At 46.6% G+C, this 17,026-nt stretch overlaps 1 protein-coding gene across 1 annotated transcript; it reads left to right on the top strand.

The window, feature by feature from the left end:
• Positions 1 to 344: 344 nt before the first annotated feature.
• LOC120846197 lies at positions 345 to 2,492 on the top strand. Its single transcript, XM_040217884.1, has one exon. The coding sequence runs from the start codon at positions 345 to 347 to the stop codon at positions 2,490 to 2,492; it is 2,148 nt and encodes a 715-aa protein (XP_040073818.1).
• The last annotated feature ends 14,534 nt before the right edge of the window (positions 2,493 to 17,026 follow it).

A 17,026-nucleotide genomic window follows, 5' to 3' on the forward strand; every position in this document is an offset into this window, starting at 1 on the left:
CCTCCGCAGCGCGCAAGAACCTTTTTGGCAGCGCGGGTGTTTGCGGGGTGCTTTTGTTTTTCTTTCTAAAAATGGTAATAAGGCATTGCCCCAGGTGTCCTTACTTTTCCGACCAATTTACTAAAGTCCTTAACCATATTGGCTTTGTGCATGGTGCTGAAAACAACTTCTCAATCTTGTGTGGAATCGACGGATGCCCGAGCAGCTACAAGCTGTTCTCGTCATACCGAACTCATATTTATCGATGTCACAAGCAAGTGCTTCGTGAGACTGGAAGCAACTTAAGCACCGAAAAGACAGATGAGGACGCTCAGAACTTTCGAGACGACGGCAGTGATGCCGACATGGCACAAGCTCCAGACACGGACACAATGGGTGCTTCATCGGAAAGCAACGAGGAGTTCCTGGATTTTTTAGGAGAAGCCCGAGGCGCGATCTGGAACTTTTTTTTTAATGTGACCGAGAACTGCAAGCTGCCCCACACTGTAGCAGAAAAGGTGTTCAGCGATCTGCAACTCGTCTTTGAACAGATAATGAAGGCGTTTGCTAACGAAATGGCATCCAAGCTTGATCTGTCCGCCATGTCTCCCGATGTGCTCTCGCTGCTCAGATGTTCGTTCCTGCCGGACCTCTTCAAAGGAATCCAGAGCAGACATCTGCGGGAGCAGTATGCCAAAGCACATTCCCCCTATGTAGAACCAAGGAAGTGTGAACTCGGTTCCCATGGTGACAAATATCACTATGTGCCACTACCAAGAGTCCTTGAAAAGCTCTGCGAGGTGCCCGACATTGCTGCCCAGCTCATGACACGACAAGCGCGCTGCGACGACCCTAAGGTGTACAGAGACTACACGGATGGTCTTCTGTTCCAAAGCATCAAGGACCTCATCCCCGATGGCACCCAGTACACCATCTTCATCCTGCTGTACAGTGACGAGGTTGAAATTTGCAACCCATTAGGGGCAAAGCGTGGGGTGCATAAACTGCTGGCAGTTTATTTTACCCTGCTAAACCTCCATGCGAAACACAGGTCCCAGCTGAGATTTATTCACTTGGTGCTTCTTGCCAAGTATGATGACGTCCAGACCTATGGCCTGGAGAAGGTTCTGAGCCCGTTGATTGAGGATATCAACGAACTAGGAATGTGTGGAGTGAGGTTCATTGACAGAGGGCAAGTACAGAATGCACAGGTCTTCGTGTTTTGTGTTTGCGGTGACAACCTTTCCATGAATCGACTTGGAGGATTCACGTGCTGCTTTAGTCGAGGCAGGGTGTGCCGCTTCTGTATGGCATCTTCTAAACGTCTGCCAGAGCTAACCACAGAGGACTTTTGTACTATACGTACAGCTCAGGCCCATGAGGGACACCTGCAGGCCGTCTCTCTCAACCCCAAGGCCAACAAGAAACTGTATGGCGTGAATGAACGCTCTCCCATGCTGGAAGTGCCATATTTTGATGTGACGCGACAACTTCCCCCAGACCTCATGCACGACATTTTGGAAGGGGGCTTTGAGTGTGTGCTTCGGCCGGTTCTAAATGCGCTCATCGAGGATGATGTATTGTCGTACAGTGATTTGGACCGCATCACTTCGTTTCAGTATGGGGCAAATGACAGCAAAAACAAACCTGTTGCGATTAACAGGTCCTTCTTGACTCGCAAAGCAAGCCTGAAAGGCACCGCAACTGAGAAGTGGTGTCTTCTCAGGCTCATGAGCATAATCCTTGGTGACCTGGTGCCAGAAGAGAATGCTGACTGGGAATTATACCTTCAGTTCCGTGAAATTGTAGACATCTGCTTTGCAACAGTCATTCCCAGTGAATACCTTCCCTACCTGGAAACGGCTGTGCAGGCTTTTCTTTTGGCGTTCGCAGAGCGATACGGAACTGCAGCTATAATTCCCAAGCTGCATTTTCTTGTTCACTATGCAAGGTTCATCCGTGAAGTTGGACCACTGCCACAGTTCTGGTCCATGCGGTTTGAGGCTAAGCACCAATACCTCAAGAGCCTTGCCTCGCGTATCAAAAACTTCCGGAATGTGACACTGACGTTGTCGAAACGACATCAACTGCTGCAAAGCCACCAGCTGAAGGATATGTCGTTGGCCGCTGAACTCGTGGCCTCGTCTGGCAAACCGGTCGAGCAGAATGCCCTGCCGGCCTGTGCTCAGGGTGTGCTACCATTGGATGCACACCAGGTGACACATGCAGCAGTGGACCACCGCAGCTACAGGTGTGGTGACATTCTTGTCAGAGCTGCACAGAATGATGGGCCAGAATTTTGGAGAGTTGAGGCTCTGTATGTTGCCTCAGGCAGACTGCTAATCTTGGTTGAGACATTGACCAATGAAGGGTTTGACAGACACAGGTTCTGCTACAATGTGGGTAGGTCTAGCCACCGAAAACTCGTGGAGGCTGAGGAGGACGACACCCTACACTGTGCTCTGGACTTGTACAACGGCAAGGAAGTTGTTGTCAAATGGGAGGTGGTTTAATATTTGTATGCTATTGTTGGTGCTAAAATTACTGTAAATATATGTGGCAGCGGTAATAAATATAAAGCATGAGCCATGGTCAATTGTCTTGTTTTTTTTTCACCACAGCAGTTCGGGGCTCTACAAAATCTCATCATGAGCCAACTCGTCTTGCGTACCGTAACATCCCGAGAAATATCCCACCTAAAATTGAGAGGATATTTGCGGAAAATCAGGAGTGGGCTAACCTCCGGTGTGCAATCAAGAAAGGTTAAAACAGTTCAATTTTTAAATAATGGGTTTCCGTCAAACTGTTATCGCGGCGAGGGGCAATGAAGCAAAGATGACTGTACTTCAGCCAGCAATGTTCGCTTATATCCAGCAATACCTAACTAGAAACATTTACGCCGAGGTCATACTTGTTCCCAACACTGAGGGGTGAGCTACATTTCGGTGCTTAAAAGAAAATTGCAAATCAAGCCAAAAATAGGTGTGGGTTACCTCTTGGGTGTGCGGTACGTTTCGGGATTTTCAGGTAAACTGGTCAAATAAGGCAACTCGTCGGAGTCTACCTTGTATGTAGGGAGGTCATTATGGTGGGAAACGGTGCTAGCCCATTCAGCCAACATTTGTTTCCTTACTGCATACACCTTTGAGCCACAACTTGAGTTGTTATTGATACATTTCCAAAGTGATAAAAACAATGTGTGATGGAATCCCTGCAGTGCCTAGAGAATATGTTAGGTACAACACCACATTGGGTTTTGTTCAATTTAGGACTTGGTGCTGGTGAGTGACATTATCAGAACATGCCACTTTCCAGGGTTGCTAAAACGGAACGGCAAGCACACCTGCAATTTGGAGCTTTAGGGTTCATGTTTCTTACATTCGGTGGCATATGTGAAGAGATCTGCAGTGCCCCTCAATCAAATAAAAACAGAAAGAGTAAGCATAGGGACGGACAGAACAGCACCTCTTTCGACTTTCAACACAAATAGCTTTATTAGGCACTGGCACCCAGCCCAAGAGACCCAAATGTTGGTGCCGGTGCCTAATAAAGCTATTTGAGTTGAAAGTCGAAAGAGGTGCTGTTCTGTCCGTCCCTATGTTTACTCTTTCTGTTTTTATTTAACTTCACAAACGCGCTCACATCGAACTAACCCTCAATTAAATTGCTCAAGCTGCACTTTTTGTGGCGTTCAGATATTAGGAAGCAGGAATGATAACACAACTTAAGTGAACCCCTAGCAATCAATTCGGTAGCACTTGCCTTCAAAACTCACAAAAGTTTTAGAAGCACTCCAGAAGCTGCCTACATTCAACTAAATTTTTCTGGACCACTCATGACCTTTGATAAACTGTCTGCACTGAATAGTTTGTCTCACACACACACATCTCTGCTCTTTCTTAAACTAGAGATTGATAGCAAGAAGCTTTGCATCCACTTAAGTCTATCAGGATGCCAGGAGATCCAGCCAAGTCGTTGAGGGACAAGTCGTCAAAGGACAATTGCTCGAATGGGCCAATTTGTACAGGGCAACCTGTCGAAGGGCGATTCGTCGAAAGGGCTAACCTGTTGAAATGAGATTTGTCGAATTGTCCAGTACATGGTACAAGGTAAAGCTTGTTTCTTGCTACATTTGCCCCAAGTTTCATTTCCTTTCATTGCAAAGAGAATGTCCTGATCAGAGGGACTATGTTCGACAAATGTTTTGTTTCTCCTAAAAAGAAACGGAAGCGACGATATCGCGTCTGATTGGCTAGAACAGGGGTGACCAAGCTGCGGCTCGTGAGCCGCATGCAGCTCTTCGTGTGTTAAAGTGCGGCTTGCAGCTCCACCCCCCTACCCCCCCCCCTCCATACACACACACACACTCCCCGCCCTCCCTCCCGATCAGATGAGCACTTCCCCAAAAAGAGAAATGGAACGCAATTTAAATCGAAAGACAGGTTGCAGTTTGGTAGTCGTGTGCTACTGGTACCTTACGTACAGATGGACTGCTTTTGACTTGGATAGATTTATCTTTTATTGTTCTGGACAAGATTCCCCCCCACCCCCTCCCCCCTGCGGCTCTTGGAAGTTTCGTGGTTTTGTTTGCAACTCTTAGGCCGGGTCAGCCTGGCCACCCCTGGGCTAGAAGCTCAAATGACGAAAGACGGAACTTCTGTCATTTGGGCCTCTAACCAATCAGACGCAATATCGTCACTTCTGTCACTTCCCTTTCTTTTTAGGAGAAACGAAACATTTGTCGAACATAGCCCCCAAGGTTACCGAGTTGAAAGGGAACTCACAAGAGAGTGAAGACAGGACGAGACGATGAGACAAGTAGAGATCTGTCTCATCCCACCATTATATATTCTCCTTCTTACTTTCAACTTATTTTTGTTTAGTTGAATGCCTGTGGGAAGGAGATGTTTTTGTTGTTTCTCTTTCCTTCTCTTGTAATTGCGTGAGCTTTCTTCTTTTCTGTCGATTGTTGTTGAAATTTATATAATTTTACTTGTTATATAGATTTCTGCATAGTTTGGGGACAATGTGCATTGTCCAGTTTCTGTCCTCCTTCGGGTTTTGTTTATTATGAACAGTTTTCAGCTGCAGTCTTTTGAATTGTAGCTGGTTATGGGATGGTACGCCGCACCTGATAAGGGTCACCATCTAGCTCCTTCTACACTATTTGAGACAATCAAAGTTCGAGTTTGGTCTTATCTTGTTTGCTGGTGATGGAGTTTCTGCACATAAAATTTCTAACATGTGCCTGTGTTCTGAGATAGGAGCTAAATGCAATGCAGCGACTGAATGGCCCTTTAGACGAGTGGTGACAAGTTGGACTTTTCGACAAATTGCCCCTCAACGAGCACCCTACTTCGAATAGCCCGATTCAACCAATTGCTCTTCGACGAATTGGTTTTCGACGATTTGGCCTAGACCCCAGTGTCAGTGCAGGCCCACGCCTCGATTTTTGCTTCCTATTGTGGTCACAAAGGAACAACCTTTATGTCAGGCTCGTGACCTTCACTATCTGTCTAGTCTTGTAGGCATGGGAATACCTTCAACTAGCACAGTGTATTGAAATTGTCTGAGAAGTAACTGCAACACCATCATCATTACATCGATCTGCATGATGCCTCCAATAAACTGTTTGTTTCCACTCAATGCAGCGACGTCTTGAGGATAAACCCAGGATGTAAAATAGAAGGAGGCAAATCGTCTTGAGTGCATCCAGTGATTGAGCCCTTGACCCGGCGCTTTGGAAGCCGAAACAGAGCCTCAGCGCCACAAAGGCTGCCAGTCAAACAAAAAAGAAACAGTATTTGCTGCGTTGGATTCTAGCAAGTTGTTTTGTGGAAAAATTTTAATAGCTAGTTTAGGGAAAAAAAGATTTTAAAATCATTTCATTAAGCTACATCAGTAATGTTTGACATTCAGATACTCGTTTCCATAATACAACTAAAATATCCAAGAAGAAGATGTGGGGGTCCCATTTGAAATGTCTCCTTAATTGGTTGACAAACCTTCCATGACATAAGCGATGATGCAAAGTCTACCCGTGAGAAAGATGTAGTTCAACCTGAGACATCAACTCCAGAAAAAACTAAGGAATGAATGCTTCACCGAATATGAAAAGGTGGTGCATGTTTACATCATGCTGTCTATCAGATCAAAAAAAGTTTATTTATAAAGGTGAGATGGGATGATTACGGATGAATGGAGAGGGAGAGGGTGTGGTTAGATGAGGTGTGTGAAGTTCACTGCGTTAAGGTAGGTGGGTGAAGAGTCCAGGATCTCGATCCTGCGTGGGTCTTTGCTTGGAGTTACCCAGTCCTGATACATTTGAAGTCGTGCATTTTGCGGAATGATGAGGAGTGCGTCGTGCCTTTGTGGCTTGTTTACCTTGCATTCATAGACTAGATGTTTACATGTAGCCGGGGTTTCGCATGTCGTGCAGTTAAGGTTGAGACCAGGGTCGTCTTCGTCGTGCAATCTGTAAATATTCCTTTTCTGCACAGGTGTTAGGCCTGTGTTGGTGGCAATGCATCACAGGCATACCTTCCCCCACCTTGAGTAATGGGATTAAAGAGGGAAACCTCCGCACATCTTTGATCGCCGATAGATAGAGATGTCGTTTCGGGGCCAATACACCATAGGAGAACAGTGTAACCCACCTCACTGGGGGTGAAAACTGGTGTCACTCAGTTCATTGAATGACGTTTCCCCGACAGTTAATTTCCCTGACACGCGATGTTTCATCGACAGCTTCTTTTTTGCGACATAGCCTTGGAAATATACTATTCGGTGGCATTCATACCGCGAGCATGTGAAGAGGGCTTCGGGGGCCTCATTTAACGAAACGGCGGCACACTCCCTCATTATTAAACCCAGTTTGCTTAATGATTGGCGGTTCAGACTAGGTGCGGTGCGATAACTCGAGCATGAGATTAAATTGAAACTCCCCGAGCCAGTGGCATCACCAGGAGGGGTAGAGGGAGGGAGGGAGGGGGGGGGGGCGACAGTTCCGGGTGCTGCGCTCGGGGGAGCTAGGGGGGGGGGGGGGGGGATGCAGCTGGGCAGTGAAGAGGGGGGGTGGTGCAATGACAAAGAATTATGCACCGGGTGCCACTGACCTCAGCAACGCCACTGAACCGAGCGTAGTGAAGCTAAGCAAGGGGTCACCGTGCGAAATAGCGGTCTGTTTGGTAGTCTACCTTACCGCTACGAACCCGAAGGGCGCCCTACTACGGCGCCGGTATCCGAGAGTACGCTATCGATGAAACGATAGGGACCCGTGTCTCCGTGTTTGTATCGACACACGAGCTTTCTGGGCGCTTACAAAACGCCACTCATTTGTTACTTCGTTCACTCCACGTCCGTGTTCAAATTCAAGCGGCTACTGCGACACCGTTTCCAGAGCTGCTTGTCGCCGCACGGTCATAGCCAAGGAAACAAAACACTCTGCCCTTCCGCGCTTGCGCCCCGGTGACCGCGCCGATGTCCATCTGCAGCGCCGAGAGGTTTGTGTGTCAGCTGACAGCAAAATCGGGACTGGCCGTCCGCGATCCATTCCGCGCGACTCCGCGCTCCATCGGCGCGCGATTGCTGCCGTCGCGTGGACGAGGCATAGCTCGGTCGCAATACATCGAACTGGCAGCAAGGTGTATCTCCATGCCGGCGTTCTTCGACGCGCGTCCGCGACAGATCAGATGGTTCAACTTTCCGTGCACCGTCTTAAAAACAGAGTGATCGAGTCAGCCGGTAAGGAAAAGTTTGAAATCGTGAAAAGCACTTCGCCGTCTCCTCCGCAATACTAAAACTTAAGCACCATAAAAAAATTCCGTCGTGTGAGTAGATCGTTTCAATTTCAATTTCGTTTATTTTGCAGAGAATGGAGGGACTCAGACAAAAAGCTGTTAATAGCAGCTTGATGGGATCTGAGAGTCCCGCCCAGATAGTCGGCCGGTCATTGGATGTAATCGATAGATATAATTTGCATTCGCACGCCATTCGACGTACCAATATCTTTGAACAAAATTTCAGCGGTTTCAGCGATTGCCAGTTTCTTTAGCACTTCAATCGACGACCGCGCTGGGCCGCAAACCACAGAACGAATGATAAATTAGTTGGGGCAATGGTGCGAGCATTTCGCATTTCGGGGACCATGTGGTGAAGATGCACCCTCGTCTGGCGAGAGCAACTGCTGCTTATGCTCCTCCCCACTTCTCAATTAGTCCCAGTCGACCGCGGTTGGTCCCCCAGTTTTGCACACGGCACATAGTTCCAACCAGATGGTCCCCGCGAGGTGCAAATGGGAACTCAAGGGTCCAAATGCTGTCGTTGCTCCCCAGAGGCTCGATTTTTTCTTAGAGTGTGCTCGCTCTTCTAACGTTTTTCTCGGTCCCGCTTTATGAAACAAATCGGCGGCGAGCGGCTGTTAGGACAAGACGTCAGAACTAGCATGACCTGTGATTAACACTTTGGGACGGCGACTGAATCCTTGAACTGCCGTCGGACGGCACTTGAACGCTCCGCACAAGCGTCGTCGGACGAGCGCCGCACGACGGCGCAAGGAACATGCCCACGGTTCCGCCGCGCGGGAATCTTTCTCACACTGCGGAGCGAGCCACAGATTTTGAAGAAGATACGCTCTTTTCAAATAACGAAATAACACAAGGCAGTAGCATAGTTAGAATCAAGCATAGCTTAGCAAGCGCACGGTGCACGGCAATGTTTGAAACAGCAGCCCACTTCGCAGAAACAAAAGAAAGTTGCTAACCGGCGTTTGCACGAGTCGTGCATGGGCGGTTCTGAACTTACGGGCGTTGGCAAGACGCAGCGTCTTCCAGCTCTCAGTCATCGATTGTTATCCTTGAACACGGTATTCCTAAGGAAGATATTGAAAATATCCCCTAAAACAGCTAAAACGTAAAAAAAGGAATTTCCGAAGCCTCTGAAACTTCAGCAACCATTCAACCGAGCCCAACGGAAGCTGATTGCGATAGCGATGGTCTTGCGCAGTCTTCAAGAGTCTCTTTTCCTTTTTAATTATTGTTATTTTTTTTAGAACAATACTAAGCAAAATATTATTATATTAGTAACAATAAGAATTTCACTCAAATAATAATGTAAAACATTAGAAAACGTGAGTAAATCTTCGGTTTTATTTAAACTTTAGGTTGTTTCTTTTTTGTGTAAACCGAAACCGAAACTAACTTAAGCAACGTTTCCTTCGTCGTAATTGTGTGTGTGTGTGTGCATGCGCGTGCGTGTGTTTGTGCGCGCGCGTGTGGATGCGTCCGCGTGCATGCGCGTGTGCGTTTCTGGTTGTGCATCCGTCTACGTCTGCGCGCGGGCGTGGGTTTGCGCGTGTGCATGCGTGTGTACGTGCGCGCGCGCGTGTATGTGTGCGACTGCGAGCGCGCAAGCGTCTGTTTGTGCGTTCTATTGCACTGCGCCCGCAAGAAGAACAATTGGATGTCCAGGGACACTGATAAAACAGTAACTTATTGATTATTATTATTATTATTATTATTATTATTATTGTTATTGAAACATAGCCCTGAGACTTCAGACACAGGGCCCAAAACTTTTCTATAGCTGGCTGTAGCTGTATCTATAAATTTTTGAGGCCGACCATGCAAAGCTACAGGGGGTGATAGCCTCCCATTGAATTTCCCATAGACGACCATAGGCCATTTTTTATGGGATGTCTCGAACTGGTTTATTATGGGATTTGCCTCTTTATGTGTGTGAGTTTTTGCGCATGTCACCATATTCTCAAATGACTATTTTACTTGGGTTGACATGGTCATGGGACAGGTTCGAGCAGCATGTTATGAATATTTGTCAAACATTTTCACAATATTTTAATTTCATGTTGCCAGATATAAACTCGAGACTAACTGATTTTCTTACTGTACACTTCCATCAATAAATATTTGTAAAAAATGTTAGTATAGAGCATTTCACCCTACTTTACGATTTCTGAGCATGGAGTGATTGGTAAGAAAATTAAATATGAACTCATATATAAAATATTGTTTCAAACATAAAAATTGTATGCAAAAGAGGCACTTTATTATTAACTATTTGCATGAATTACAACTGACATTATAAGAAACTAGACTGCTAACAACTGTTACTTTTCAAGCAGAAATCTTACCTGTACATTATGTACAGAGCCATATATAAGCTTTCCAAAACCATTTCGCAATATTTATTCAGCACCCTCTTCTACACCCTTCTCACATTCTTCACTAAATGTAGGGTGTAACACGAAACAGCACCTTTTTCGGTAAAATTATCAGGTTGTATTCCTAGTTTTTAGGGTGTTAAAAGGGTGTAGCTGAGGGTGTAAGTTGCTACAACACCCCTTTTACACTTTTAAAGGTGTAACAACTTTTACTGTGTAGTAGGGCCGAGCATCACTGGCGTCAATCACCACGATAGCGTCAATAGCGTCACGGCGTTGCCCACCACCCTCCAACAACCACGTTGTTAACAACAAAACCAGCGTTCTGCACGTCTAGGTCGAGACGTTCATTTTCTTTTTCTTTTACGCGTGGTTCGATTTTGAACCTTTTCGTTGCGGTTTTAACCGAAGCTGCTAGCTTTCCTTGGCTCAGGAAATCAGTATCCTAGCACCTATATGAAACATTACTGAGACTAGCTCAAGTTTAATCAATATATGAGAGACGTCTTGTTTAGGCTCTTCCAAAACACAAAGCCTGAAATATTCAATCTTATCCGATTCAAGCACAAGCTTATCGGGGTTTGTGGCTAGCGTGGCAATTTACTAAGCTGAGTTCATTGATACACCTATAGGCTTTTAAAGTAGAGAAGGGGGCTTATGGTCGGTATACAGGTACACTGGCTGGGTAACGGAGGGTGCGTCTTCCAGGAAAGGGGAGCATGTGCGCCCGATGCACCCGACTACAACTTTTTTTTCTTCGAGTGCAGTTGGGAAGTAAATATGTGGAGCACTAACCGAAAAATCGCGGATGTGGTATTCGCGCTAAGAGGGCCGCGCAGCGACAGAGCGGTATTGTTAGCGCGAAGATGACGTTGGCGCTGTTTTCGTATTTTATTTTCATAGAACAACGACGGGCACAATATTTTCCCACTTCTAGTAATGTTCCAAATGAACATATCGCACGACAGTGCTAGTTAAGACAATAGCCTTTCAAGTCTAACGAAAAAAAAACTGAATAAAACGGTGATCGTTTGCTTGCGCTAACAGTGTTCGCGCGATGCACGCACTAATATCCTGATAACCACTCGCTCATGATGCTTCTCTCGCTGCCCGTCGTTATGCCAAAGTTTCGTCAACGCGATGAAAGTTTAGATTATGGGTGTCCCTGCGGCGAAACTGAAAATCAGCACTTTTGGCCGAACACTTGTCGACCATGTTTATGTCCACGGCGGCCAAGCTGAGAATCAGCTCTTCTGGCCAAACACTCGCCGGCCGTGTTTATGTTTCCGGCGGCCAAGCTGAAAATCAGCACTGCTGGCCAAACACTTGCCGGCCGTGTTTATGTCTCCGGCGGCCAAGCTGAAAATCAGCACTGCTGGCCAAACACTCGCCGGCCGTGTTTATGTTTCCGGCGGCCAAGCTGAAAATCAGCACTACTGGCCAAACACTTGCCGGCCGTGTTTATGTCTCCGGCGGCCAAGCTGAAAATCAGCACCTGTGGCCAAACACTTGCCGGCCGTGTTTATGTCCCCGGCGGCCAAGCTGAAAATCACCACTGCTGGCCAAACACTTGCCGGCCGTGTTTATGTCTCCGGTGGCCAAGCTGAAAGTGAGCACTTCTGGCCAGGCGCTTGCCGGCAGTGTTTATGTCTCCGGCGGACAAGCTAAAAACAGCTAGTTTGTGGCCGGACCCTTGCCGGCCTTGTTTATGTCTCCGGTGGCCAAGCACTTAAAGTGGCCAAGCTGTCCAGACACTGGCCAACCGTCGGCCGATCGAAATTCACTTTCTGGTGCTGCTTGGGCATGCACCGATTCAGTTTCCCTGCTAGACTTAGCCGAAAAACAGACGTAACGGGACCTAGACACTAATTCAGTTTCCCATCTAAACTTATATGAAAAAAAGACGTCACGTGACTTGTGCACCAATTCAGTTTCCCCGCTAAACAGCGGAGAAATGGACGTCACGTGACCCATGCACCGATTCAGTTTCCCCGCTAGACTTAGCCGAAAAACAGGCGTAACGGGACCTAGACACCTATTCAGTTTCCCATCTAAACTTATTTGAAAAATAGACGTCACGTGACACATGCACCAATTCAGTTTCCCCGCTGGACTTAGCCGAAAAACAGACGTAACGGGACCTAGACAACAATTCAGTTTCCCATCTAAACTTATTTGAAAAATAGACGTCACGTGACTTATGCACCAATTCAGTTTCCCCGCTAAACAGCGGAGAAATGGAAGTCACGTGACCCAAGCACCGATTCAGTTTCCCCGCTAGACTTAGCCGAAAAACAGACGTAACGGGACCTAGACACCAATTCAGTTTCCCATCTAAACTTATTTGAAAAATAGACGTCACATGACTTATGCACTAATTCAGTTTCCCCGCTAGACCTAGCCGAAAAACAGACGTAAAGTGACCTAGACACCAATTCAGTTTCGCATCTAAACTTATTTGAAAAATTGACGTCACGTGACTTATGCACCAATTCAGTTTCCCCGCTAGACTTAGCCGAAAAATAGACGTAACGTGACCTAGACACCCCAATTACTTTCCCTTTAAACTTATTTGAAAAATAGACGTCACGTGACTTATGCACCAATTCAGTTGCCCCGCTAGATTTAGCCGAAAAACAGACGTAACGGGACCTTGACACCAATTCAGTTTCGCATCTAAACTTATTTGAAAAATTGACGTCACGTGACTTATGCACCGATTCAGTTTCCCCGCTAAACAGCGGAGAAATGGAAGTCACGTGACCCAAGCACCGATTCAGTTTCCCCGCTAGACTTAGCCGAAAAACAGACGTAACGGGACCTAGACACCAATTCAGTTTCCCATCTAAACTTATTTGAAAAATAGACGTCACATGACTTATGCACCAATTCAGTTTCCCCGCTAGACCTAGCCGAAAAACAGACGTAACGGGACCTAGACAACAATTCAGTTTCCCATCTAAACTTATTTTAAAAATAGACGTCACGTGACTTATGCACCAATTCAGTTTCCCCGCTAAACAGCAGAGAAATGGACGTCACGTGACCCAAGCACCGATTCAGTTTCCCCGCTAGACTTAGCCGAAAAACAGACGTAACGGGACCTAGACACCAATTCAGTTTCCCCGCTAATCAGCGGAGAAATGGACGTCACGTGACCCATGCACCGATTCAGTTTCCCCGCTAGACTTAGCCGAAAAACAGGCGTAACGGGACCTAGACACCTATTCAGTTTCCCATCTAAACTTATTTGAAAAATAGACGTCACGTGACACATGCACCAATTCAGTTTCCCCGCTAGACTTAGCCGAAAAACAGACGTAAAGTGACCCAGACACCAATTCAGTTTCCCATCTAAACTTATTTGAAAAATAGACGTCACATGACTTATGCACCAGTTCAGTTTCCCCGCTAGACTTAGCCGAAAAATAGACGTAACGTGACCTAGACACCCCAATTACTTTCCCTTTAAACTTATTTGAAAAATAGACGTCACGTGACTTATGCACCAATTCAGTTTCCACGCTAGACAGCCGAAAAACAGACGTAACGTGACCTAGACACCCCAATTCAGTTTCCCATTTAAACTTATTTGAAAAATAGACGTCACGTGACTTATGCACCAATTGAGTTTCCCCGCTAGACTTAGCCGAAAAATAGACGTAACGTGACCTAGGAACCCCAATTCAGTTTCCCATTTAAACTTATTTGAAAAATAGACATCACGTGACTTATGCACCAATTGAGTTTCCCCAGTAGACTTAGCCGAAAAACAGACGTAACGTGACCTAGACAACCAAATTCAGTTTCCCATCTAAACTTATTGGAAAAATAGACGTCACATGACTTATGCACCAATTCAGTTTCCCCGCTAGACTTAGCCGAAAAACAGACGTAACGGGACCTAGACACCAATTCAGTTTCCCATCTAAACCTATTTGAAAAATAGACGTCACGTGACTTATGCAGCAATTCACTTGCCCCACTAGACTTAGCCAAAAAACAGACGTAACGGGACCTTGACACCAATTTAGTTTCGCATCTAAACTTATTTGAAAAATTGACGTCACGTGACTTATGCACCAATTCAGTTTCCCCGCTAAACAGCGGAGAAATGGAAGTCACGTGACCCAAGCACCGATTCAGTTTCCCCGCTAGATTTAGCCGAAAAACAGACGTAACGGGACCTAGACACCAATTCAGTTTCCCATCTAAACTTACTTGAAAAATAGACGTCACATGACTTATGCACCAATTCAGTTTCCCCGCTAGACCTAGCCGAAAAACAGACGTAACGGGACCTAGACAACAATTCAGTTTCCCATCTAAACTTATTTGAGAAATAGACGTCACGTGACTTATGCAGCAATTCAGTTTCCCCGCTAAACAGCAGAGAAATGGACGTCACGTGACCCAAGCACCGATTCAGTTTCCCCGCTAGACTTTGCCGAAAAACAGACGTAACGGGACCTAGACACCTATTCAGTTTCCCGCTAAACCGCGGAGAAATGGACGTCACGTGATCCACCCAAGCAGCACACTGTGAATGGGCCATCGCTGGCAAGTGTACTATGGCCAACCAGATTTTCGATGGCCCAAGCTTGGCCAAAGTGCTCGGCAATAGCAGTGTTTTCGTCCTCGTCTGGTGACTTGCCATTCACTTTATGCCAGTCGCTGGCCATTCACTTTAGGCCAGTGACTGGTCATTCACTTTAGGCCAGTGACTGGCCATTCACCTTTGTCCAGTGGCTGGCCATTCACTTTAGGCCAGAGACTGGCCATTCACCTTTGGCCATGACTGGCCATTCATATTTGGCCAGTGACTGGCCATTCACTTTAGGCCAGTGACTTGCCATTCACCTTTGGCCAGTCACTTTCGGCGAGCCACTGGCCATTCACGTTTGGCCAGCCACTAGCCATTGACTTCCGGCCAGTCACTGGCCGAAAGTGGGTGTAGTTATACACTTATTACATAATTTATCACAGACTGCCAGAAAATTTGGGTGTTTCTCAGAAGACTGTCAAGAGTTTCGGGAGGTCAAGTTTGAGAACTCAACCCCAGAAACTTTTACAAAGTAATGAGACGCGAGGCTGCTGCAAGGCTGCTCAATATTTATTGGACTTTTTGAGTACTAAGTCTTACGACGCTGGTTGCGACCACCATTCCAGTCGTCGTGGGTTCAGGGATGGTATGTTGTCCCACCATTATGATCCCCCGGTAGTGCAGCAGTAAAAAAATATAAAAAAAGAAGTAACTTTAGGTGAAGGGACAGTGCAACAATAGAGAGTTTTAGTAGATCGTTCCGATACCTCCGATAGCCCCGATAACGATACAATGCACGCGCAAGGGAGGCGGTGGCGGAGTATCGGGTATCGTTATCGGAGTCATGGGAGCGATCTACTAAAACTCTCTACTGTTCAGTTACAATATTTTTCACTTTACACAAGCTTACTGGCACTAATGGGAAAGAGAAGCCTTGAGTACACAGTAAAAGTTTTTACACACTTAAGGGTGTAAATCAGTTTGTCCCTGGGCTAACACCCTTATGGCGTTCAGGCAAGCACCCTTCATATAGGATGCTTGTTAACACCCTTGGTAAAGGGTGCTTGGCATGAAACGGGCACCTGCTGGGGTGGCCCAGTGGATGCTGAGCCACCCCAGCCAATCTGGCGCCGGGAGGGTATCATGCGACGTTTTGGTTATGTGGAGTTCAAGGTCACATGACGCTCTCTTAATGCTGGATTGGCTGGTAGCGTCCGCCGCGCTCGGACGAAGGGTGAAATGAAGTATAGACCCCAGTGAACATTTCATTGGAATGTGTCCAATACACATACCAGAACTTGTAAATTGTACAAAAATCATGTATGGTACCGCATATTCTTATATTATTATTACATGATTTACAGCTTATCATGTTTACTGAACACATTTACACTTTTTCCCTTAGAGGGATTGCCACATCACCACATACGAGGCATGTGATAAAGAAATAATGAGTCACACTAAACACAACTCACTTCATGAAGTAATACAAAAGAGCTCCATGCAAGCCACATTATTTCCCCGTGGGCAATTGGGAAGTGCTACGGCACCCCCCTTTCTCGAACTCTTAAGTGAGCAAGCAGTGGCCCCAAGCGTCGCACTGCACGGCTGAACCATTGTGAACATCATGGTCAGCCACAAACGAAGCATGTAAAGCTTTCCTGTTTGGAGATCAAGTGACATGATTTGTTTCTCTCAGAGGATTGCAGGCAACCCACGCTTCGCTTATCACTTGTCTCCTACGCGCATCTGGCTCAACTCACAAATCGCGCATTGTACCAAACGGTCCAAGAAGACGGAAAGGAAGGACTCCCCTCATTCTCGGACCCTCGTTCGTGCAACCGGAAACAGCCATTCTCCCCCTAGAAGATTAGCCCGTCGCTCAAAACTCGAACAAAAGTTGCTTTCCCCACCCCGTTCAGCCCTAAGCTGACAGTGTTGTGGAAGCTACGTGCTCCTTGGGCCAGCCCACGTGGGCCAGCCACACGCTCATCACGCCACGGGTACTTCGAACGGCTCGGTTGTAACGCGCTGACGCTATTGACACCACCACAACGCTGCCAGCGCCACCAAGGGCAAAGCTGATAACCACGCCTGCCTTGCTACTCCACGAACGCGGGGAATCTTTTCTGCTTTTGTTTGCGCCGGATATCCCATGACGCATCGCGCTCTCCGTTCGCTTCTCTTCGAGCGCTTGCTCGAGTGTACCGTTTGGAACGCAAAATATAGCCAGTCGTTCAAAATACAAACGTGCGATTATCATTTACGGTTATTATCTCTCATACTTCATTCACTTCCGAACGAAATTTGAATATTTCAATTTTTGT

This window comes from Ixodes scapularis, unplaced genomic scaffold (assembly GCF_016920785.2).
Source record: "Ixodes scapularis isolate PalLabHiFi unplaced genomic scaffold, ASM1692078v2 PGA_scaffold12__126_contigs__length_90152505, whole genome shotgun sequence".
In the NCBI taxonomy this organism is placed as follows: domain Eukaryota; kingdom Metazoa; phylum Arthropoda; class Arachnida; order Ixodida; family Ixodidae; genus Ixodes; species Ixodes scapularis.

Coding starts and splice junctions, on each gene's coding strand:
- LOC120846197 (XM_040217884.1), top strand. CDS start 345: ATGGCACAAGCTCCAGACACGGACACAATGGGTGCTTCATCGGAAAGC.